At 37.8% G+C, this 25,784-nt stretch overlaps 1 protein-coding gene across 1 annotated transcript in view; it reads left to right on the top strand.

The window, feature by feature from the left end:
• The window catches only part of TTC39B (tetratricopeptide repeat domain 39B), a 140,816-nt gene that overhangs the window by 57,366 nt on the left and 57,666 nt on the right, over positions 1-25,784 (top strand). The window contains exon 3 of the mRNA XM_037796984.1: positions 14,707-14,802. Within this exon, the coding sequence (XP_037652912.1) occupies positions 14,707-14,802 (96 nt within the window). The remainder of the gene's footprint in view (positions 1-14,706; positions 14,803-25,784) is intronic.

Raw genomic sequence — 25,784 nt, 5'->3', positions numbered from 1 at the left:
TTCTTTTCTTTTCTCTACTTTCTCCAAATTCTTCTTTCTTCCAAGTTAAACTTCTCACTTCCTTCTTTGAACATCTTTTGAATCCTTTCTCTCCCTAGCTATTGGCTTCTAATTGCATTTCTGCTAGTTGGTTGTCTTAAAATTAGTGTGTCCAGAATATAAGGTAAGCCAGATGTGATTGGTTGGTCTGACTGGAGGGTAGTGTAGATATCCTTCATTTGATGCTTTCTTCATTCATTCAGTCTGTCAGTCGGCATAGTGTTACTGAAGGTTTCCACTTGCTGAGCACTGTGCTTAGTGCTATGTTAAAACCCTGTCCTCAAGAAGTTTGCACTTTGATGGAGTGCAATTATAAAACAATATTTAATTATAAATTTTAATTATAATTAAATACAATTAAAACAATATTTAAAAAGCTGCATGGATAATTAGAAACTTAGTACAGACTATCACTTTCCTCATTCTAGATACTAAACTTCTATTAATACATCTTAAGACACAGTAGGGTTAATATCTTGTTGTGTTCATAATTTCACTTTTAAATAACTCACAACTTTTTGCTACCTTGTTGCTAACTCACATCGCTTTTGTCCTGCCTTTATTCAGATGGAATTTTGATCCAAATTCAGGAATTTATAATTTACTCTCACTCAGGTATCATCTTTGAGAGCAGGGACAGTATGAGTTTATGTGTCTTAACACTTGGTATGGTACCTGGAATATGGTGCTCACAAATGTTTATGAGAAAAAATTAAGATTTAGCTTACTAAATTTAACCCACCCATTCAACTTGTTATCTTTTGAGGTTATAGTCCATTCACTGCTTTCTCAAATTAATTTCTTCTGAAGAGTTGGTTAGCTTGTTTTCACTATCTTAATCCCAGTTTCTGAGAAAAATGTAGAACAGGCAGGGTAAATGGAAGTCCCTTTTGAGGGAGGCTTTTCAATCAGTTATGAGTCTACCTATTTGAATGGACCTTTCTCTTTCCCTCTTGCTTACAGGGTGTGGTGGTTTGAAGCGATATGTACCCCAGATATGTTCTTAAATTTAGTTGATTCCTGGGGGTGTGAGCCCATTGTAAATAAGACCTTTTGATGAGGTTACTTCAGTTAAAAAGTGTGGCCCACCTCAATCAGGATGGGTCTTAATCCTCTTACTGGGGTCTATTATAAGTGGAATGAAATTCAGAAAGAGAGAAAGCCACAGGAAGTAAGAAGCTGAAATCAGCAAAACCTGGGAAGGGAGAAACCAGAAGATGCCACCTTGTGCCTTGCCATGTGACAAAGTAAGGACCAAGGATCACTGGCAGCAACTCCAGATTGCCACAGTCTTCGGGGAGAAAGTGTCGCCTTGATAACATCTTGATTTGGGCTTTTTCCCAGCCTCAAATCTTGAACAAATAAATTCCCATTGTTTAACCTGACTCATTGCGTGGTATTTGCTTGAGCAGTGTAGGAAACTAAAACAGATTTTGGTTTGTAGGAGAGTGGGGTGTTGCTATTGCAAATACCATGATTGTGGAAACAGCTTTGGAATTGGGTAATGGGTAGAGGCTGAAAAAATCGGGAGGTGCCTGATAGAAAAAGCCTGGATTGCTTTGAAAAGAAATATGGATGCTAAAAGTACTTCCAATGAGGCCTTAGATGGAAATGATGAATGTGTTATTGGAAACTGGAGGAAAGGTGATCCTTGTTTTAAGGTGGCAGAGAACTTGGTGAAATTGAGTTTTGATGTTGGATAGAAGGTTGAACTGGAGAGTGATGAACTTGGATATTTAGCTGAGGAGATTTCCAAGCTAAGTGTGGAAAGTACAGCCTGGTTTCTTTTTGCAGCTTATAGTAAAATGCGACAGGAAAAGGATAAGTTGAGAACTAAACTCCTGGGCACAAAAAACCAGATTGATGATTTGAAAAATTCCAAGTTTCTGGAAGGCAAATCCCCAGAGAATAACCCTCCATGTGAGAGTTTAACTGAACACGAAACCAGTTAACAATTTCTGTGGAAGTCAGGATTGAAAATGCAGTTTTCCAAGAAGGAGCTGTAGAAAGTTCTTTTATAAAATGGTTTGCACCCCTGTGAACTACATGCAGAACTGACACTTTTTTGTGAGATTTGTTTGAGTGAAACCCCTGTCAGCCTTAACTTAAAGGACCAAAAAGGGACAAATTGAAGGAGGAATCACTTCAAAGGCAGAACCATGGAAGCCAAGGTCTGGACTGAAGATATCTCCTCAGGCCAAGAGAGCAGGCCCACCCACTTATGTGGAAAGGGCGAGTATGTCCTCGTGCTTGGAGCTGCGGGCTTTCCGCCTGGTTGTTCAGGAAGAGTGCTGCTGCCCCAGTGGAACCTGTGCTACTGTGGCGAGTCTGGCTGCAACCCAGATGCCTGGAGAGGGTGGAGCCTGTGCCCCAGGGATTGCAGAGACTCTGGCTGCCACCTCAGTGCTCTGAGAGGGTGGAGCCTTCACCCTAGTGTTTGGAAGAGCACTTGGAAGGGGTGGAGCTGCCCTTTCATCAGGCCTAGAGGACAAAGTGTTGTTCCTTAGATGACTCAGACCCTGAAATTTAATGCATTATGCTCTGCTGGGTTTTGGAATTGTTTGGGACCCGTGACCTCTGTTTTCTTTCCAGTTTCTCCCTATGGGACTGGGAATGTTTAAACTATGTCTGTCCCTCCATTGTACATCGGAAGCAGATAACTTTTTCTCCTGGTTTCACAGGGCCACAGGAAGAGGCAAATGGTGTCTCAGGACAGACCACACCCATAACCGATTTTGATGAGACTTTGTACTAAACATTGTTTCTGAAATGACTTAAGGCTTTGGGATATTGTGATGGAGTGAATGTACTTTGCATATAGAAAGAACAAGTCTTTTTGGGGTCCAGAATGTGGAATGTGGTGGTTTGAAGTGTATGTACCCCAGAAAGACATGTTCTTAAATTTAATTGATTTCTGTGGGTGTGAACCCATTGTAAGTACGACCTTTTGATGAGGTTACTTCAGTTAAGGTGTGGTTCAACTCAGTCAGGATGGGTCTTAATCCTGTTACTGGAGTCCATTATAAGCAGAACAAATTTCAGACAGAGAGAGAGAAAGCCACAGGAAGGAAGAAACTGAAGGTCAGTGGAATGTGGAAGAGAAGGGAGAGGCCAGGAGAGGCTGCCGTGTGCATCGCTATGGACAAGCTAACGACCAAAAATTGCCAGCAGCCAACCCCAGAACACCACAGACTTTGGGGAGAAAGCATCACCTTGACAGTGCCTTCATTTGGGCTTCTTTTAGCCTCAAAACTGTAAGCAAATAAATTCCCATTGTTTAACCCAACACAATTCATTGTATTTGCTTGAGCAGCCTTGGAAACTAAAACATAGGGTTATTGGGACACTTCTTCAATATCTTGCTGGCATTCACACAAACTCCATGTACTCAATTTTTCTCTTCTGCCAAAGATGGGAATGAGGCTGATTTTAGAGGATTCATGATAATGCTTATACTTAGCATCCCATGAGGGGCAATTTCATCAGTAAATTGTGTTAAGAGCAAAAAACTTCCAATCCTGATTTTGCTGCTTTAACAAAACAGAATCATAGTTCATTTTCAGCAAAGGTAGAAACATAGAAAACTAGGTTAAGATGAAAAAAAAATACATATAAAATGATAGGTTTGAAAACAATTCAGGAATATGGTATTGTAATCAAGAAGTTAAGATTTAAGAAATGATTATGATTACTGAATCATTATATAGATATTTATTTTTACTTTCTAGTATATTAGAATAGACAGAGGGAAATACCTGAAATGTCTTAATGTAACCCAGCTGCCTTGATCTTTGAAAATGATTGTATAACCATATAGGCTTTATCTTGTGATTGGAAAAATCTTGTGACTGACCCTCACTTGTATTCCCTTATCCTATTTTTCAACTTTAGAGTCTTATGATCACTAAAGACAGCTCCTAATGTTTATTAATGAAGGGCTTTGAGTCAGTCCAGAACTAACCCACCCCAATTCCAAAACAATACTGCCAGACCGAACTGGATCTAACCAAAATTGGCCTGCCTGACATGCACAGTAGGACTTAACCTATAAGTGACCTATACCTCATTATGATAACAAAAATCATGTCCGTCATCATATTAAGGCCACCATTTTCTAAAATTCGTTTTGTGGTTAAGCACATAATCAAAATGCACGTGCTCAATAATTAGATCATCTCTAACCTTGTCATCTCGCGCCATTGTGCTCATTATCCTAAAACCTGCCCATCTTTTTACTGTAAAACTATCAGAGTTACTGCAGTTTGGGGAGACAGATTTTTAGGCCTATAAGCCACCTGGTTGCCTGCTTCGTGCTTAGCAATAAACTCTTTCTCTCTTTGAAACCTCGTTGTCTCAGGAATTCATCATTTGAGCACATTGGGCAGAGAACCCACCACTTCTGATCAGTATTAGTATTAGAGTTATTGTAGATAGTCAAACTTAAAAATGGCATTTTAAGTATTTTAACAATGTTGGAAGTAGAAAAGGTGAAATTTAAAAAGCCACAATGACTTTTTCATTGTAGTAAAAATTTTGATAACTTTTAAAAGGGCTAAAATAACATTAAAAACAAGTTGGGTAGTGATATATTCTAACTCCTTAATATGGAAAGAGTTAAAAATACTATATCATACTGTTCTTACATATTTTTAGTATGACTGTTTTGAACTATGTGTGATATAAAAGGGGGGTGATCAGTGTTTCCTTAAAGTAATAATTGAATATTCCTTCATGAATTTGAAGTTAAATTGCCCAAGATATAGTCTTAACTTTTTTCATGATTATTGAAATAATACTTATTCATTTTTTTTAAAAAATTAAAAACATAGAAAAGCACAAAGAACATAAAAATCAACCAAACACTATAAATGATAAACATACAGTTTTGACTGAGGAAGATCTTGTGATAAATTTAAGCATTGATTTTTTTTTTTTAGAGCAGATTAGTTTATCAATTCACCAATTTTTCATTTAATAGAGCAATTATATCCTTTATTGCTGCTTGCCCTTTGGCTTTTCTAGCTTTTCAGCTTTTTAGTACTTCCCCCAAAAGGAACAGGGCCAGAATGGGGAGGAAGTGTTGAAGTTATATTCACTTTATTCTGATAGCACTAGTGACAGGCCGGTAAAGTGGGGTTGGAATTGATAGTGAAACCATTTTTGGAGAGTATCTGGTGCTTTTTGAGTCCCAGCATGGTCTGTTCTTGCTTTCTCATCCTCACCACAGCACCTTCCCATTTCCTCTGTCACTGGCCATAAGAGTGGCTATTTGAAGGAATCATCCATTGGGTGAAATTTGGGCTGGTAAACAGTTTTCTTTAGTAAGAAAGACAAGCTGGTCATATGATCAGTAATATCAAGCAATAGATTTCCAGACAGGTGTCCAAATCCTGCATTTAACAACTCCAGGCAGCATTATGCAAGACTGAAGATTATGGAAATGGCCCATCAGTTGTCTAGCTGTACTCATTCCTTTTCGCCCCAAAGGGAAATTTTAACTTCCATGAAAAAGCTTGAAGAGCATTAAGTGTCTTTATATTAGTTAATTTTTGAAATTTTCTTTTCTTTTCAAATGGTTTAGCTTTTATTCATTGTGCATGAACATAACATATTTGTGATAGATTTATTGGGGAAGTCAAATCTGAAGTTGCTATGGTAATTATGATTTGAATGTGAGAGAAAATAAAAACAAAAATAATTGTAAATTTTTCATTTGAAAATAGTTCCCAGATATTAAAAATTAGAGTAGTATAAAGCTCAATGATAAAAAGACAAATAACCCAATTAAAAAATGGGCAAAAGGTTTGAAAAGACATTTCTCCAAAGAAGGTATATGAGTGACCAATAAGCGTATGAAAAGATGCTCAATATTATTAACCATTAAGGAAATGCAAATCAAAACCACAATGAGATACCACTTTACAGCCAGTAAGATGTCTGTGATCCAAAAGTCAGACAATGACAAGTGTTGGTGAGGATATGGAGAAGTTGCTGGTGGGAATATAAAATGTGCAGTCAGTTTGGAAAACAGATTGGTGTTTCCTCAAAATGTCAAATATAGAGTTACCATATGACCCAACAGTTCCACTTTTAGGTATATACTTAAGAGAAATGAAAATGCATTTCCATTCAAAAACTTGTACATGAATGTTCACAGCAACATTATGTACAATAGTGTATATAAAAATGGGAACAACTAAAATGTCCATCAACTGATGAATGGATAAACAAAATATGGTGTATATCTATGCAATGTAATATTAATTGACAATGAAAAGAAATACTGTATATATATATGCTACAACATGGATGAATCTTGAAAACATTATACTAAGTAAAAGAAGGCCATTCTGAGAGATCATATACTGTATGAGTCCATTTATATGAAATATCTAGAATAAGCAAATCCATAGACACAGAAAACAGATCACTTATTTCCTAGGACGGGAGGTGGTACAGGTGCAGCAGAACAGGGAGAAACTGCTAATGGGTACGGAATTTCTTTTTGGGGTGATAAAATGTTCTAAAATTAGACTGTCGCTATGGTTGCATGACTCTTTGAATATAGTAAAAAACATTGAATGCATGCTTTAAATGGGTGAATAGTATGGCATGTGAATTGTATCTCAATAAAGCTTTTAAAAAAAATTTAAAAATTAGAGCAGTAAAATTTGGGCAAAATGACATATTTTTCAAAATCCCAATACCTATTACTGAAATGTAGTGTGTTGTTTTCCTTAACCTCTATCAGCTAAATAAAAATATTTTTTCAATAGTTAAAGACAGATTTTTTTAAACGTTTAGGCTGACCTAGTAGAAGTAGAGCATACAAAGTTATTTTATACAGTTAAGTTTTTAATAACAGTGCTTACTTGGCACAAATTCTAAAATTGGAGCAGTACAATGAGGATTTAAGATTTTTTTTTTGGCAAGGATGACATGCAAATGAGTGTAGGGTACCATATATTCGAACTCTTTATTGAAGGAAATAACACCTGAATAAGGGTGTGTAGACATGTAGATGCAATATTGTAAGGATAGCGATTTTCCACAAATTACTCTGAAAATGTAATACAGGCCCAGTCAAAATCCATGCTGGATTTTTCTTGTACCTTTAGAACGACTGATTCTAAACTTCATAAATAAGAATGAAGGTTTCTTTTAGGTTGTGTATGTTGCTAGAAGGAAAGCTAGAGGATTAAACATAGACTGCATAACAGTGAACCCTGTGGTGGACAATGTCTGTGGTGAATAGTACAAATACAAGAATGTTCTTTCATGAACTGTAACAAATGTATCACACCAATGCAGGGTGTTAATAATAGGGTGGTATATATGGACTCTGTATATTATGCATGATTTTTCTGTAAACCTGACTTGTCTAAATAAAAAGAAATTTTAATTAAAAAAAAAAAGATGAAGATTTCAAAAATTACACCCCAACTCCCACCCCTGCCAAAGAGCATCTACATAAAGTCGGGGACATTTCCCATTGGCATTACAATGTATCAGAAAGCTATGAAGATTTAAACTGTATGGTGTTGGTGCAGAGAGAGGGAAAAATATAAAGTATGTAAGTGGACAAGAGTGCTTAGAAACAGACCCATCATATACACAGAAACCTGCTCTGAATAGCAGTGTGTTCAGAGCACAACGTGGAAATAGTCCCCACTTTGAGGGGCTGAATAAGCTGGTTATAAGGGCTCGACATTCCAATGGGTATGAGAGCATAAGGCAGGGAGTGAGTTGTGCAACAAAGGGAGGGACTGATTGTAATCAACAGGGAGGAGGGGAGGATTATAGATTATCTTGTAGATAACAGTATCTCAGAGAGTCTCAGGGAGGAGGTAGTTGCAGGTATAGATTACATTTAGCACCTGATATTACAAGGAGAATAGGTCAAACCTTAATTGTCCTAGGTGAAGCAAACTGCTGTGTGTAGTCTTCAAGACACTTGGGGGCGGGGGGCTCCCACAGAGCCTTAATCAATGTTTAATAGCAATTCAAATAAAGAATTAAATATTCCTTGGTTGGGTCTATTAGACAGGATTCAAAGATGACACCAAAAGGGTATGCAGTCTTCTTTTTGCCTTATATCCAAGCTACAAAATAGACAAAGGATAAGTGCCTATCTGTGTGAGAAAAAAAATAAATTTAGCTTCCTACCTCACACTGTACACAAAAATGGATTCCAAGTATATGCATCTGTGTTTATTATTTTCTCCATCCTGTATTTTTGAAACATTTCACATTTAAAAAAAATGAGAAAATAAGTTCTTGATAATGCAGACACCTTTGTAATTACTAATTCAACAAATATTGGAAGCCTATGTTCTAGTCACTAAGGACTTATCAGTAAACCATGCAGACATGTTGACTATTCTCATGGGTGTGATTTAACAAATAATAACTCATATGCATACATGCCCCAAATGAAAAATTTATTTAAATTCAGAAGAAAATTAAAATATCTATATGGCTTTGGGATTGGGGAAGGCTTTCTTTTAAAGTGCATGCATGTGTACACACAAATAAATACATATATAAAGAAAAAAATGATAGATTTGCCCACGTTAAAGTAAATTTTCTACATTACAAAATGCTGTAAATAAAATTAAAAGAGAAGCACAGCCTAAGGAAACATGTTTGTAATGTATATAGTAAAAATTTAGTATCAAGAATATACAAAGAGTTCTTTCAAATCAATGTGAAATAAATAACCCGATTAGAGAAATGAACAGAAGATAAAAGTAATGCAGCTCACCATACTGGAATTCAAGTGACCAATTTATATGATAAAGTTGTCTAATCTCTGTAATTAGGGAAATGAGAAAGGCAAAAAAACCCATATAGGTATGTCATTTTCCACCAACAGTATTGGCTAAAGATATTAAAATCTTACAATATCAGACACTGGTGAGGTTTTGGAGAAACAGCTCCTTTCATGGTGCTGGAAGTGGGAACTAAAAGAGACATTCTTAAGGGAATTTGGACAATGTTTGTGAAAACTGAAAATTTATTTACCCTATGACTCCAAAGTCTGTTTTTCTCTTTTACTTTACAGAATATTCCTAATGTGTGTTAGAAGACGTATAAATGGATGTTTGTTGCATCATTGCTTGTGATACTCAAACATTGCAAACAGCCATTTAAATGTCCGTTATGAGGTGAACAGATAAAACATGATAAAGAAAAATGATGAAACATAGTAGTTTAAGGGAAAGATTTAGGTCTGTATAACATGGATCCATTTTTAAAAAGTACTGCTGTATAAAAAATTAATTTGTAGAATGATGTGTATATTATGATATTGTTTATATGAATTTAAAAAGTAATACTATAGAATTTCTGGGATTTTGTGTACATGCGTATAAAACCAGAAAGGGCTAGAAGGATCTAATCTGAACTTTTTTATCTCTGGAAAGATGAATAAAATGTGATAATATTTTATTAACATTAATAAGTCCTACTGAAACAAGTATGATATACCAGCTTTAAAACATATTATCTTTACTTCATACAACATATTTGATTTCAGCTGAACTTAATAAGATTTTAGTATTTTTATACATCCTATGACAAATCATTGGTAAAAAGATGTGGTCTTCTAAAAATGATCTCGGGACATAAGGCAAAAGGTGTAGAAAAAATGCATGGAATTGTCTCATACCATATTCTCAAATTATAAATGGATCAACAAATTAAAATGTAATAGCAGAGAGAAAGTAAGATGGCAGCTAGGTGAGACAGGGCAAAAAAACACCTCCGTGGAAAACACTAAATAAAAACCAGAAGGTAACCCAGAATGCTGGTTTCAGCGATGCACCAGCTGGACAAGGTCTGCTAGAACCACAGGGGCTGTACACTTTGTGAAACCGGGAGTCTGCATTCTGAAATGAGTGAGTAAGCTGGCTGGAAGACTCCCGGCCACGCTGTGGTATGGGGAGGCCGGGGGTTGGCGTTTGGAGACAGGTGGTTTTTTTAAAAAAAAAAAAAAAGGAAAAACCCAGGAGCAGCTGCAGTTGTGATGGTGGGAACCGTCCAGTGAAGCATGGCAGGAGCGGTCTGAGCCGGCCTCTCGGAGTCTGGCATGGAGGATAGCCCACTGCAGATTCCCTCAGGGCTAGGGGAGTGGAGGGGAGAGCCGGAAGGAGAAAGAAACTCCGCTGCTTGCAGCTGGCTCCCTGGTGGGCTGGAGATGCTCCTGCCCGGGCCGTGCCCATAGCCAAGAGCCGCGCCAGTTGTCCCAGAGCTGGGAGTGAGGATCTGTGTGGGGGGGGGGTTGAGACGCCCTGTTCAACCATCTTTGCATCAGGCTGAGAGTGCCCCGCATGGCTCGGCGGCCTGGGGCTTCCCTTGAGCGACGGTGCGCACTTGTGATGTAGCACAGCCTTCCCTCAGCAGAGGTCCTGGAAGATCACAGCTGAGAAGGGGGGCCTGCTTGGAAAACCCAGGGATGCTACGTCAATGCTGGTGGTTTGTGGGTCAGCAACAGAGAGGGTCTGGGGCAGAACTGAAATGAAGGCTTAGACTCTTGCAGTGGCCTTGAATCTCCGGAAACACCTAGGGGGTTTGAATATTAAAGCTGCCCTGCCTCCCTAGCCACCCGGACACACACCCCACATTCAGGGTGGACAGCTCCAGCAACACACTCAAACTGAGTTCACCAACTGAACCCCACAAGAATCATTTCCCCACACACCACAAGGACAAAGTTGAGGAGAACTGACTCGAGGGGTATAGGTGACTCGCAGATGCCATCTGCTGGTTGGTTAGAGAAAGTGTACGCCACCAACTTGTATTTCTGAAAAATTAGATTGGTACTTTTTTTTACAACTTGAAAGAACCCTATCAAGCGTAGCGAATGCCAAGAGGCCAAAAACAACAGAAAATCTTAATGCATATGATAAAACCAGACAATATGGAGAATCCAATCCCAAACACCCAAATCAAAATATCAGAGGAGACACAGTACTTGGCACACTTAATCAAAGAACTACAATCAAGGAACGAAAACATGGCAAAGGATATAAAGGACATGAAGAAGACCATGGCACAGGATATAAGGGACATAAAGAAGACCCTAGAAGAGCATAAAGAAGACATTGCAAGAGTAAATAAAAAAATAGAAGATCTTATGGAAATAAAAGAAACTGTTGGCCAAATTAAAAAGACTCTGGATACTCATAATACAAGATTAGAGGAAGTTGAACAATGACTCAGTGTCCTAGGAGTCCACAGAACAGAAAAAGAAAGAATGGAGAAAAAAATTGAAAAAATCTAAATGGAACTCAGGGATATGATAGATAAAATAAAACGTCCAAACTTAAGACTCATTGTATCCCAGAAGGGGAAGAGAAGGGTAAAGGTCTAGAAAGAGTATTCAAAGAAATTGTTGGGGAAAACTTCCCCAACCTTCTACACAATATAAATACACAAAGCATAAATGCCCAGCAAACTACAAAGAGAATAAATCCAAATAAACCCACTCTGAGACATATTCTGATCAGACTCTCAAATACTGAAGAGAAGGAGCAAGTTCTGAAAGCAGCAAGAGGAAAGCAATTTACCACATACAAAGGAAACAGCAAAAGACTAAGTTGTGACTACTCAGCGGTCACCATGGAGGCGAGAAGGCAGTGGCATGACATATTTAAAATTCTGAGAGAGAAAAATTTCCAACCAAGAATACTTTATCCAGCAAAACTCTCCTTCAAATTTGAGGGAAAGCTTAAAATTTTCACAGACAAACAAATGCTGAGAGAGTTTGCCAATAAAAGACCTGCCCTGCTTCAGATACTAAAGGGAGCCCTACCGACAGAGAAACAAAGAAAGGAGAAAGAGATATAGAGAATTATAACAGACATATATAGAACCTTACCTCCCAAATCACCAGGACACTCATTTTTCTCTAGTGTTCATGGATCTTTCTCCAGAATGGACCATATGCTGGGACATAAAACAAGTCTCAATAAATTAAAGAAAAAAAATTGAATATATTCAAAGCAATTCTCCGACCACAATGGAATACAAATAGAGCTCAATAATTTTTGAACTGTAACTAAACTGTTTACTTCCTACATGATATAAAATACACAAACTCTAATGACAAATCAGTGGTTTTGAACACAATGTAAAATATGTAATTTTTGACAAGAACTATATAAAGGTGGGGGAATGGAGGAGTATAGGAACATAGTTTACGTGTCCTATTGAAGTGAAGGTGGTATCAAAGAAAACCAAGATTGTTATGGATTTAAGAGGTTAATTTTAAGCCCCACAGTAAACACAAAGAAATTATCAGAGAATATGACCATAGAGATGAAAAGTCGAGTATGGGTTAAGAGAAATGGGGGAAGGGGCAATGGGGAGTTAAGAAATGAGTGTAGGGTTGCTGTTTGAGGTGAAGGATATTTCCAGTAATGGATGGTGGGAAGGTGATAGCATTACACCATTGTAAATGTGATTAGTCCCACTAATGGAATGCTAGGGAGAGGGTGGAATGGGAAGATTTAGGCTGTATATATGTTTCCACAACTGAGAGAGAGAAAAAAAGACAGTCTAAATAGATGACAGTTGAATGCCAAGGATGACCCTGGATGGGATTTGAGGATGGAGGACAGGAGGCTCAAAGGGACACAGTTGAGACATAAGGAAAAAAAAAAAGGAAATATAGAATGTAAGCTTTGTATCAGTGTTGAATCTCTTGTACTTCTTAGCTGCGTTTAATGGGATTGCATAAAAGAATGTTATGTGAATTATATTGTTTGTTCAAGGATGTGTGCAGCTAGCTCTCATATGTTCAGAAGACAGAGCAATAGATGATGGATGATAGATAAAGAGGGAAGGAGGGAGGGAGAGAAAGAAATAGCGGTGTGACAGCATGTTAAAGTTGGTGGATTGGGGTATCAGGGGAGGGAGGTCAGGGTATGCTGGAGTTCTGTGTATGGGGTTTGTATTGTTTTTGCAACTGTTCCTGTAACTTTGAATTTATTTCAAAATAAAATAAAAAAAATGTAATAGCACTGCCAGAACTGTAAATTATTATGTATTCTGTGGAGGGAAGATTTTTTTGAGTTTGCCATCAAAATGAGAAAAGTTAAAGGAAAGAGTAATCATTTAGACTAAATAATTAAAATCCTTCAGTGTTAGGGAGAATTTTATAATTAGGGCTAAAGGCAACTGAGGCAGGGGTTGGGGGAGGAGGCATTTTTGTAGTACATTTCACAGACAAAGTTTGCTAGCCCATGTAAATGAATCTGTAAGAGATCAGATGGGCATGGATGGTCCTGAAGGGTAGACTGCCTTTCGAATCTGTCTCTTCCTCTTTACCTGCTTATAAACAGAGTTGACAGCCACTACCCTAGTGTCTTGTTTACATAAGTGCTTCTGCTATTCTCTTAATAAAAAGCTTTTTTTTTTTTAAAAAAATGGAAAATAACCTTCCTTCAAGCTACTTTTCACCTTATCTATGGAGTTTTCTTTCCTTCCACCCTCCCACCTCCTGCCACTCTTGCTAGAAAACCTTTGATTTTCCCCTACCTGACCTATAAAATTTAGGGAATCTGAGATATTTGAGACAAGAAGGATGCTAATTGTAGAATACTGCAAGGCACTGGGAAGTCTGAAAGTTAGTGTGTACTCAAACCCCAAACTATTTAATTGAGGCCACTGTACATCTCAGAACAGGGGGGTGGAGGGTGGGTGGGGAGGAGGTTCCCAAAAAGGGAAAGGCATAATTTCCCCCTCTGCCTCTTTTATTAATGGCTCTACTTCTTCATGGAGTGCATTCTGTTAAGATGAAAGGAAATGGAAGGAGATTGGTGAATGCAGGGCAGGGCTTATTATTAAGCTCCTTGTGAGCATTTCCTTCTCTTGAGTTCACTTGCCCCTGTTGTGTGTCTGTGGAGGTAATTCTGGGTCAATAAAGTGATCCAAGATTCTGCAAACCAGAACAGTCTCTACCTTCTTTATGTTACTGCAGCACTCTGTGGTAGAGCTAGGGAAATTAGGCGGTTTTTAAATGAATAAGTAAATAAATAAAAATTCCTTCCCAAATACTTATTCTTTAACTCATGAATTTGTCCTCAGGAAATAATCAGGCAAGTGAGTAAAAGGTATTAGACTATTGTTTGTAATAGCAGAACTTTGGGAGCAACCAACATGCCCAACAATGAGGGACATATAACAAATTATGGTACTTCCATTGAGAGGAATGTTGTGTGGATGCTAATTATGATAAAGCAAGTCTGTATTTATTGAGAAGAAAAGATTCAGGGTAAGTTAAGTGTATAATATCTCATGTTAATAAAATATACAAATATTTTAAATTTATATATTATATAGAAATGTGTAGATTTTCTTGGGGAAAAGATCTGGAAGAAGATATACAAGACAAAGTGCTATCCTTGGATTGAGTACTATTGGGGCATTTCAATTAATTTATTTTTGCATAATAAAAAGAAAAGTAAGTTTATTTTATTCGGCCTGTGTTTCAGGAATATTCAATGACAGGTGCCTGAGGAGTTTCTTGTTACTTAGCTTTCAAATTTACTAAGTAAAGAAATGGAAATGAAATGTACAAAATAATTGGAGGGCTTGTATTTGTGTAGGCTTTTCCTGTAAGACTAGGAAATAAAAACCTCACCCTGCCTTTTCAATTAACAGATCTTCGCTAACAGAGATGGCATCAGGCATTCGTCACTTGGGATTGCTTGATTCTAAACGGGCATCTGGACAGCAGGGACCATCCAGTTTGAGCAGGTGAGGAAGAGAGCGTGGGCATTCCTGGGGGACACCAGGAAGAACAGGTCAACCCTTTGGTGAATTGTGTGGTTGATACTGGAATAATACCTGAGCTTTACAAACTGGTGAGGTGTTGCGGCCTGGGCAGGTATAATGCCCGTTTTACAGACGGCAGAAGGAGACTCAGAGCCGCTAAGGGACTTAGTGGGGGAACTGTCATGTAGCAGCAAAAACAAACCTAAATTGAACTTGTGGGGCACAACTTTTATCTTAGAATTTTTAATGATTATTTTTATTATAAAGTAATATAACCACGTTGAAAACCATTGGAGAAAACGGAGGAAAGGAGGAACAAGTTGATGTTTTTCATTATGACCACTTTAAAGACTGCTAGGATTTCGGCACATTTCATTCCATTCTTTTTCTTAGGCATGTGCTTCTTGATATATAATTGTAACCAAGTAGGTTTTACACTGAATATCATATTATGGTAATTTTCTACTTTGTTACATTCTTCTCCTAACTTCGGCTTAAAAAATATACTTTAAGAAACATGTTCATTGTAGAAAATTCAGGAAATACAGAAAGCACAAAGAATGAAATATATACTATGGTCACCATAAGTTTAAAAAATTTTTTTGTTGTGTATACTTTCATTTCTTTTTCTATTCCTATAAAGAGTTATTAAATTCTTTCTGCTTAATTGGGATCTTATTAAATATACTGCTTAGTAATCTGCATTTTAAAACTTAATATATCATGACATTTTCCCTTTGCATTGCCTATTTTTTTTACAATATCATATTCAATTGCTTAGTACCTTATCTTTCCATGCCCATTCTAAAATTAGTTTAATCATTTTTCTCTTTTTTTTTATCAGTTATTATGGCAACTCTGTTAAATCTGTTTTAGTACCATGAGAAAGTGCTTTCCATCTATCCTTACAGTTTTATTAAACCTTTTTAATCATACAACAGACTTTTAGCATTTTGCTCTTGAAATTTCAGTTATTTATGAGTGTTTGTAATATGCATGCTGTAGTGATATTCATGGATTTTTGGGTTTGTCTTGGCACTCAACCTTCACAATATGTGGAAAGAGTACAGTGTTACAGAGATTAAGAAATGGAAATGAAGTTGAAAATAACTTCTAAGTAACTGAAAGCATTTATTTTCCACATTGCTTTTCCTATCCCATACATCTCTGCTCATGGAAATCTGAGGAATGGAAAGAAATGTTCCTCCCTCAAGGTTGTAACTGCCTAACTCAGCTGACGGTTTCTTCTGTAGCTACTGCACTGACACTCACAGTGCTCTCCATGCCGAATCTGAAAGCAGTAATAAAGAAGGTGTAGTATTCAGAGAGAGTTCTGGGTTGGATCTCTTGATTGGGAGTCTTCAGCATATAAGTAGTCGTTGAAATCATGAACCACAAATGCTATTTTGAAGAGAGAGCCTAAAGAATGAGAAGAGAATGTTAACAGCTGCTGAAGGGGGTGGCTGAGGGAATGGGAGTTCAAGCAGCAGCTGCGGAGAGGTGTGGGAGAGAGGAAGGTGACGTTGAGGTGGTGCCTGCAGGACAGACAAGGGGTTTGGGGACAGGAGAGTTCTGGAATCTGGTCAACAGAGCCAAGTGTTGCAAAGAGGTCTCATGGATACATGCTACAAAGTATCTTTTGCATTTAGTAGTTAGCTCATCAGAGACTTTGGCTTGGAGGATTTCAAGGAAGTGGGGACAGAAGCCAGGCTATGGGGGTGGAAGATGAATGGTCCATGGGGAAGTAGGAAGTGTGAGCATCAGATCTTTCTTGAGGCCCTTACCTATCAAGAGAAGGAGTGGGAGTGGTTGTCTGTTAGGAGACAAAACCTAATTGAGGGAAAGTTATCCTCTTTGCTAGTTTAGCTTTTAATAAAAATGAGTGAGAATTGACCTGTTTCTAATTTGATGGGGAGGGATCAGAGAAGAAGAGGTTAAAGATAAATAAAGGAAGAAATGGAGGTGATAGGTAAGGAATAATTTAGAGAGTTTTTCAAATATAGGGCTAGCATTTGTAAGTCTCATAGCCCTTTTCTTTTTAAAAACTAAACAATAAAATTGCCCACTCTGCCTTTCAATCAACAGGTCTGGTAATGCAAGTATAAAAACAAGCACTTATAGACCTAGTTTGGAACAGTGTAAAAGGACACCTGGAAGGAGGAGCAAAGCTTCAGTTTTGGACAGAAAGTATGTGGGTGTAGTTCCTAAGTAGTTAAGACTACACAGGAAGTAACAGTGCTTTACCTAATGTATTGGCTTTGTTCCATGTTTACATTTGGAACCTAATAATGGAGGCCTTTAAGGAGGGAGTTTGGGTCACTGTTTAACAAAGGGGAAACCTTGAATGTAAAGCAATGTACTCGGGGTCACAGGCAGGCAGTGGTCGCATTGCAGCCTGACGCTGGGTCTTCTCATTTCCAGGCCCAGTGTACTTTCAGCGAACCCATTTTCCTCCTTAGTTATAATCCCTCTTATCTGCTTAGTCCAACAAAGTGTTTTGAGAACCGTAATTTCCTTTGATTTTTACATCAACCTTGAAAGGACCAGGAGAATCTCTTCCCATATAAGAATCTCAATGTCCTGAGAAAATTTCATGACTGACTGTGCTGCCCAGCAGCTCTGATAATCTGTGAGTTTGAGTTGATTCCTGGTGCCTTTTCTTCTTAAAGGGTACCAGGGACAAAGTCACAGAGATTTGTAAGTTGTGTGTTTATCACTTTAAATCTGTTGGCACACGAGTTGTTGAAGCAGCTGTGTTAGGGTCATATTTGGAAAAATGAGAAAGGACTTCCCAGTCTCACCTAGAGCTTTTCCTCACTTTCCTCTCTTCCCGTGTCTATTTTAAGGAGTTGGAAGACATATTTGGTTTTCAAATATGTATTTTTCCTTGGGAAATAGAATAATGACAAGTACATTTTGCCTTTTTGATCAACTTGAGAAATTCATCAAAATCAGGAAGCAGAACAGTGGTCTAAGGTCTTCCTTCCCTTACCAAGCCTAGCTTGTCAGCTCAGAGTAGGTACAAATCACTGATAGCTTTAGTTATTTAATGAAGATTGGCATTGGGGAAATCCTAGGGGTATGTAGGGAGTTATAGCCACTCAGGAGGCTGAGTTCTAGAGACTGTTATGTGGGATGAGGTTTCCAAATGGCTAAATGATAAGGATTTGGCAAAATTTTGACGGGGTCAGTGAGGGAAGAGGGGATCCTCTCTTGGATTACTTGGTGAAGAATGCAGAATAAATGACTGAGACATCATACAGAGTGTAGCCTAGCTCTCTTTGACCTCCTTCTTTTGCTTAGAAGGGCACTAGTTCATTTTCCAAGAGGTTAAGACACCTATGCCATTCCCTCATGGAAGGATCCCTCATACTTTAAGGAAGACTCTAAACTGGGCTCTGGAAAGCTGAGGTACATTTTTTCTATGCATCTCACCTTCTTGTTTTGTTAAATTTATTCTTTCTTCTTGCTTCCTCTGAATTCATTTGGTAATAGCCTAAAAAGCTGCCTTTTTATTGCTTACAGTTGTCTAGCAATTTTACTAGGCGGGTAAACTAGGGGTAGTTTCATGTCCTTGCCAAATAGAAGCCACTTCAAAATAAGTTTATTTTATTAGATACATATTGGGCAATGCTATTATTATCACAGCAATGAGGTATTAAAGAGTATTTTATTATAACTACTTATTAACAAGTCAGGATATAAAGAAATGACATTGAAGCATAAGTAATTTAAAAGAATTTGATTTATTATGTTCTAGCTTTATAGACTAAGTGCACTTTAATAAAATTGATTAAAAACACCACTCTTCCTGTTATTTAACAGATCTACTAAAATAAATATTGCATCAAGCACTATGGTGTCATAGGGGTAGCTCTGACTCAGAGCCTGGCTTTGCTTTCTGGGTCTGAAGCATAAGCACATGATTCACATAAGGAGAAACAGAATAGGTACTTTTATTCTTCTCAATAATAGTAGTGAATTATTTACCTTAATCCTTTTAGTGCATTATTTAATAACATTTTCACCTTCCATTGTCTTTTCTGATCCTTATAACCACAATGTTAATACCTGTTGAGTAGGTGTTGTCCTGTCCTCATATCTTTTTTATTGATTAGGAAAGAGAGACTTGAAGAGGTTAAGTAACTTTTCTAAAAGTCTCACCACTCAATGCAGTCCACCATAGATTGTGAACTTCTAGGGCCCCTTGTCTCCCTTGGGTAATTAATGAGAAATTTTACCAGGCGTCATGGTAGTCTGATTGTCTACCCGCTTTCTGACCATCTGAACTCCACACAGCTGAATCAATAGACCCAAAGAACTCTTGTCCCACTACCGTCCTGTGGGTGCAAATCCTAAATATTTGAAGAACTGGCTTATTTTGGGGTCAAATTTTAGAGCCATTTGAGATTTTGGTGGAGGAGTCAGAGTTAAGGGGATTACAGGGATTAAACTCTCAGCTTTGTTATTCATAAAGCCTCTACTGGAGGAAGTGGCATGGGTGTGTGGAAGAATGGGATTTTTGATACTCTTCTGAATGGAACTTTGGACCTAAATTGTAGGACTCCCTTGTGGGGATGGTAGTGGGAGTGGAGCCTGCCCTCAGCTCAATGCATTGCAAAGAGAATTGACTGTGATGCAACCCCCTTCCCTATAAAGAAGGGGCTGGATCACTCATGCCCAGTTTTCCTTCCAACTCACCAATCAGATAACTCATTCCCCTCCCAGGGGACGAATGAAGAGGAGAGAGGACAGAGTCCAGGACTATCCAACAAAGTCCCCGCTCATGGAAATCTGAATTTCGGGAAAGAGAGTCTGTCTCTTACGGCTGTTGCTCTTTAATTCATCTGACAGTTTCCTAAGTAGCTACTGCATCAGCATTTATAATGCTCACATATCTTTAGGTGAAAGATTGATTACTATTGACCCTTTATTAGAGAGGTGGATTTAAAATAAATTCATATTAAAGATGCTTTTGGACAATACTAAAGTGTTCATGGGTATTCAATTGGATGTGTAATAGTGACTTTTAAATAATTGATTTGATCAAACAAGTAAAGGAAGGAATTGAAAATGTAGGGAGTAAGTAAGTAAGAAGGGACTCAGGAGTACAGTACTATCATATATTGTTGTTGTAGACTTTTATTCATTTTAAAACAAATTATAAAGTCTCTTCTCTACCTTTTAATCAACAGGTCTCTTGATTCAGATGTGGTAATAATCGGTTATCATATTACAAGCAAAGTGCCGAGAAACTTAGCCAGGTCAGAAAGTAAGAGTGTGCGTGTGGGTTTTTCTTATCAGGTGAGGCGGGGCAGGTGGATGCTCCTGGGGAATTACAGAACTGCCTCATTATATTTAAGTGCTGATTCTTTTATTTCCATGAGATGAACTGGTGTTACAACTACTTTGTAAAGTAGTCACAGCAGGCTTTACTATTTTACAGATAAGGAAACTGAAACTTAGAGAGGTAAAGTGAACTGTTCAAGGTTTCTGAGCTGGTAAGTGGTAGAGATAAACTTTTTTCTTTGTATTTCTTTAGAACATTACTTTTATAAATCAGTTTTCATCATAAATGTGTCATAAGCAGAGGTCGAATAATTTGCTAAGAAGAGAAAGAAGCCACCAATTATCTTCCTATCCCACATAAGCCAGAAAAAAATTATATGTTTTCAGGAGATAGAAAGAAAATCTCCAGGTAAATAATTGAAAATGGCATCGGGAGGCTGAGGAGTAGTTATCTAGGGCACAATTTTGGAGGAATCAGTTCATTCTGGGAAATCTTTGATTGGGACTCTTGAGACAAAGGGATTCTGGGCCCGTCAGGAAGGCAGAACCTTTCTCTTGATGCACTCAGCAGAGAATCCAGAATTCCTGTCTGCCTTCTGATCCCTTAATCCATAGTGGCAGCCCCCACCCCCAACATTCTCCAATCACCATAAATAATAAAATTCTGACATGTTGACTGTCCTATGGTAAATATAACCTATATGTCCCAAGTGAGTAAGTTTTCTACTAGATTTGCCCTCGTAACTAGTAAGGTTTAAACAGAAAAACTCTCTAGAAAGAATTGCTTTAGACGTTCTGAACTAATTTTTGTTCATCCTCTGTCCTCCATATTGACACTTTATTCTTTCCCCAGTGTGATCAGTGCTAACTTATCTGGTAGTATACAATCAATTGGATAAATGAAGAATTTATTAAAATAAATTCCTTTAATCATTACATACTTGACAGCTTTGAATTATTAAAGGCTATTCAGTTACTTGGCTAACATTTTTTGAGGACTGCTGTTGGCAGGCATTACTTTTAAGCCCATTATGTGTATTAATTCACTTTAATTTTCAACACAGTCTATGAGATGGGTACTTTTACTAGGTCCATTTTACAGATGAGGAAACTGAGTGCTAGAGAGGAAAAGACACTTGCCATGGTCATATATAGCTGGAGGTGGGGTAAGAAAATGTATTGAGTCTGGTTTCTAAGTCCATACCCTTAGTCACTACATTAAAGATAGCTTTTTGCAAATAGGCTTATTAAGTATTAATGAAGGAAGAAATGGAGTTTGAATGTGATAATGCTAGTACAACCCCAAATCTTTATAGATTATGGATTAGTTTTGCATTTATTTTTTCTTTTTAAAAATAAAGGATTCAAAAGCTCATTCTGCTTTTTATATAACATGTTTTCTAAATTAGAAAGAAGGAAGAGCCTTCATCTTACTGAGTTATGTTACGAAAGGCACCTGGACAGGGCTCTTAACAGGTCAGGAAATATGAATGTGTAGCCTCTCTGTGATGGACTGGGCAGGGCACCCATGGTTTTCAGAAAATTATACATGGTTGTTTGCTGAGGAGGGCTTGAGAGAGAGTTCACAAAGCATGTTCGTAGCAACGATTGCCTTTGTTTCTCCTGAAAACATGGTGAAATGGGAGGGCAGGAAACATTTACTCATTTCATCTCATGAGTAATTTCATGAGGCAATGGACTCTGGAGGTTAAGTGACTTTCCAAAGGTCACATGGCTGGAGAATGGAAATGCTGACTTCTAATTTCCAGTCCAGTAGTCTATTCATTACATCAGTCTTGAGAGGAATGCCATACTGATAAGACACTTGCAAGGTACTTGGCTGTTTTCACATAGCCCTGCTCATCACTCTAGTCTGGTTGGGCAGGTATGGTGGGGTCAGACTTCTGAGGTCTTGAAGCCAGACAGAAGAGTTTGAACTTCATGTGGTAGACAAAAGGCAGCTATCATAGGTTCTTGATCTAAGGAGGGCAGTATGAAGAACATCTGTCTTAGGAAGAGTGGTCTAAGAATGGTATCCAGGGTGAATTAAAACACCAGTAGTGGGCAACATCAATATGGTGATGTAAGACATCCCCTGGGGAAGTTCCCCTCAGAATCAATTAGTAAAAGGACAAATCCCACTTGCTTGGAACTCTGGAGTATGATAGAGACTGGAGAATGACTCCACAAATGCTGAATCAAAGAAAGAGAAAAAAAACACACCAAAATCTGGTAGGAGGTTTATGTCCTGGACCCTTCAGTCTGGATGCCTTCCTAATACGTGGGCCCACTTAGCTTGAGTCACACAGAGGCAGCACAGCCTGGGTCCCTCCTGCCGTGTATGCATACCATAGAGCCACTCACAGAAGTGAGTTAGAACTCCAACTACAGGGACTCAAGTCTGCAGACATCCAGGGTGGAACACAAGCAACTGAGGAGTGCTGCATAAGGACCCCCAGGGAAAAAAGAGATAGAACTGTTGGCAAGAAGTACACAAACTAATCTCTGTGCTGGACCACTTAAATGCAAAATGGACCTTTCTGGATCGACCCCATCTGGCTTCCTGGGGCAGGAAGAAATAGGAGGTAGAAAAACCTCATGGGGGAAAAATGGTGGGGGAAACTGAACTGCTGTAAGACAGGATGGACCAAGAGCTGAAAAGTGTAATGAAAAAGGGCACTGTGTGAGGGAGAGAGTTTAAACAAATCGTAGGAGCTAGGGAGAAAATTCTGCACAAAAGCAAACAGAACAGGTCAAGATTCCTGGAGAAGTAACAAGAGAAAAGGGAAGGAAGCTTTCTCCTGGAGGTGAAACAGTTGCACACAAAAGGCAGTCATAAAAATTGTACTGTATATCTGGGGCAAGAATCAGTTCTAGAAGAGTTGAGGAAATCTGAACAGTTAAACATGGGTTACTCTAGAGGTCCAGAATAAGTTGGACCAAGCATCAAAGAAGAGCCTTAACACAAAGCCAATCAACAATAAGACCCTAGACAAGATGAGTGACAGCATGAAGCATACAAACATATGCATCATGGGTGTCCCAGAAGAACAGAAAGGAAAAAGGGCAGGAAGAATATTTGGAGAAATAATGGCTGAAAATTTCCCAACTCTTATGAAAGAATAAATATACGTGTCCAAGAAGCACATTTTGCTCCAAACGGTATAAACCCTAATAGACCTACTCCAAGACAAATACTAATAAGAATGCCGAAAGCCAAAGATAGAGAATTCTGCAAGTAGCAAGAGAAAAGCAATTTGTCACATACAAGCATCCTCATTAAGACTCAATAAGAAACCATGGAGGCAAGAAGGCAATGTTATGTTATATTTAAGGTAGTGAAAGAGAAAAACTGCCAGCAAAAAATTCTTTATCTGGCAAAATTGTCCTTCAAAAATGAGGAAGAGTTTAAAACACTCACAGAAAACAGAAATGAGTGAGTTTGTTGACAAAAGACCTGCCCTACAAGAATTGCTAAGGGAAGGAAGTTCAGGTTGAAAGGAAAAGACAGGAGAGAGTGACTTAGAGCAGTGTGAAGAAGTGAAGCTCTTCACTTCTAAAGTTAACTAAAAGGATAAATGCAATAGTATCCTCAATATATAACTCTACTTTTTAATTCCTATAAGAGAATACAATTGAACAAGAAAGGGTCCTATTTCTCCATAATGGATGTGATAGTTTGAAGCTGTGTGTACCCTAGAAAAGATCATGTTCTTAAAGTTAATCCATTCCTGTGGCTGTGGACCCATTGTAAGTAGGATCTTTTGATGAGTAGAATCTTAACTAAGATGAGATGTGAACCACCTCATTCATGGTGGGTCTTAATACTCTTATCAGAGTCCTTTATAAGAGGATAAAAGACAAAGAGAAGACGTAGAAAAAAGTTAGAGAAGCTGAGAGAGAAAAGACACAGAAGCTAAGAGAGACAGAAGCTAAAAGAGAGAAACATGCAGAAGCTCAGAGAGGAAGCCTCTGAATCCAGAAGCTGGAAGCAATGAAACCCAGTAGAGAAGGGAGAGAACAGCAAACACACATGTGCCTTCCCATGTGATAGAGGAGTCCTGAATTGCCAGCAGCCTTTTTTCAGGAAGACGGTATCATCCTGTTGATGCCTTGATTTGGACATTCTCATGGACACAGGATTGTAAACTTGTAAGTTAATAAATCTCCATTGTAAAAGCCAACCCATTTCTGATACATTGCATTTCATCAATTTTAGCAAACTAAAACAATGGACACAGAAAATATAGAGATAATTGGGACAAAAACAAAATGAAGAGGAGAAATGGACGGCTATGGGAGCAGACAACATGTATGCTATTGAGGCTGAGTAGTTGTCTTTTCAATTTAGTTGGTTAAAGACATAGGTTGTGTAATACAATGCCCAGGTTAACCACAAAGAAAGTTTTTTAAAAATATACAGAAATAGAAATAAGAAAGGGATCAGACAGATACATCACAAAAAATCAGCTATCTAGAAAAGGAAGCTGCAATAAAGGAAAAGAGAGTCAAAAAAGATATATTATATAAAAACCAAAGTACAGTATAGCTGAAGTACTGCCTTTACAGTAATAACACTGAAAGTTAATGGATTAAACTCCCCAGTCAATCCCTACAGATTGTCAGAATGGATAAAACAGCATAATCCAACTATATTTTGTTTACAAGAGACTCACCTTAGACCCAAAGACACAAATAGGTTGAAAATGAAAGGGTGGAAAAAGGTAATCCATGCAAATAGTAACTAAAAGAGAGCTGAAGTGGTTATATTAATATTGGAGAAAATAGACTTTAAGTCAAAAGCTGTTGCAAGAGACAAAGAAGGACACTAAATATTAATGAAAGGGTCAATCCACCAAGAAGAAATAACAATCATAAATTTTTATGCATCGTACCATGGTGCCCCAAAATGTATGAGGCAAACACTGGCAAAATTGAAGGGTAAAATGGACACCTCTACAATAATAGTTGGAGACTTCAATACATCGCTCTTATCAATGGATAGAACATCTAGACAGAAAATCAATAAGTAAAAGAGCACTTGAATAATACGATAAATGTACTATGCCTGACAGATGCAGAACTTTGCACCCCAAAACAGCACATGGATCATTCTCGTTGGGTCATAAAACAAGTCTCAATAAATTTAAAAAGATTGAAATTACACAAAACCTTGTCTCTGACCACAATAGGAATGGAACTAGAAATCAATAACAGGCAGAGAACTGAAAATCACACAATATGTGGAAGTTAAATAACACACTCAAACAGTCAGGGGCCAAAGAAGAAATTACAGGGGAGATCAGTAGATAATCTTGAGACAAATGTAAACAAGAACAACAGCCAAAACTTATGGGATGCAGTGAAGGCAGTGCTGAAAGGGATATTTATAGCCCTAAATGCTTACATTAAAAAAGTAGAAACAGCTAAAATCAAAGACCTAACTGCACACCTGAAGACCTAGAAAAAGAGCAGCAAACTAAACCCAAGCACGCAGAAGGAAGGAAATAACAAAGATTAAAACAGAAATAAATGAAATAGAGAATAATAAACAATAGCATTAACAAAACCAAAACTTGGTTCTTTGAAAAGATCAATAAAATTGTCAAACCTTTAGCTAGACTGACAAAGAAAAAAACAGAGAAGACACAAATAAATAAAATCACAGATGCGAT

The sequence above is a fragment of the Choloepus didactylus genome, chromosome 10, assembly GCF_015220235.1.
Source record: "Choloepus didactylus isolate mChoDid1 chromosome 10, mChoDid1.pri, whole genome shotgun sequence".
NCBI lineage: Eukaryota > Metazoa > Chordata > Mammalia > Pilosa > Megalonychidae > Choloepus > Choloepus didactylus.
This window is presented reverse-complemented; position numbering and strand designations above follow the sequence as displayed.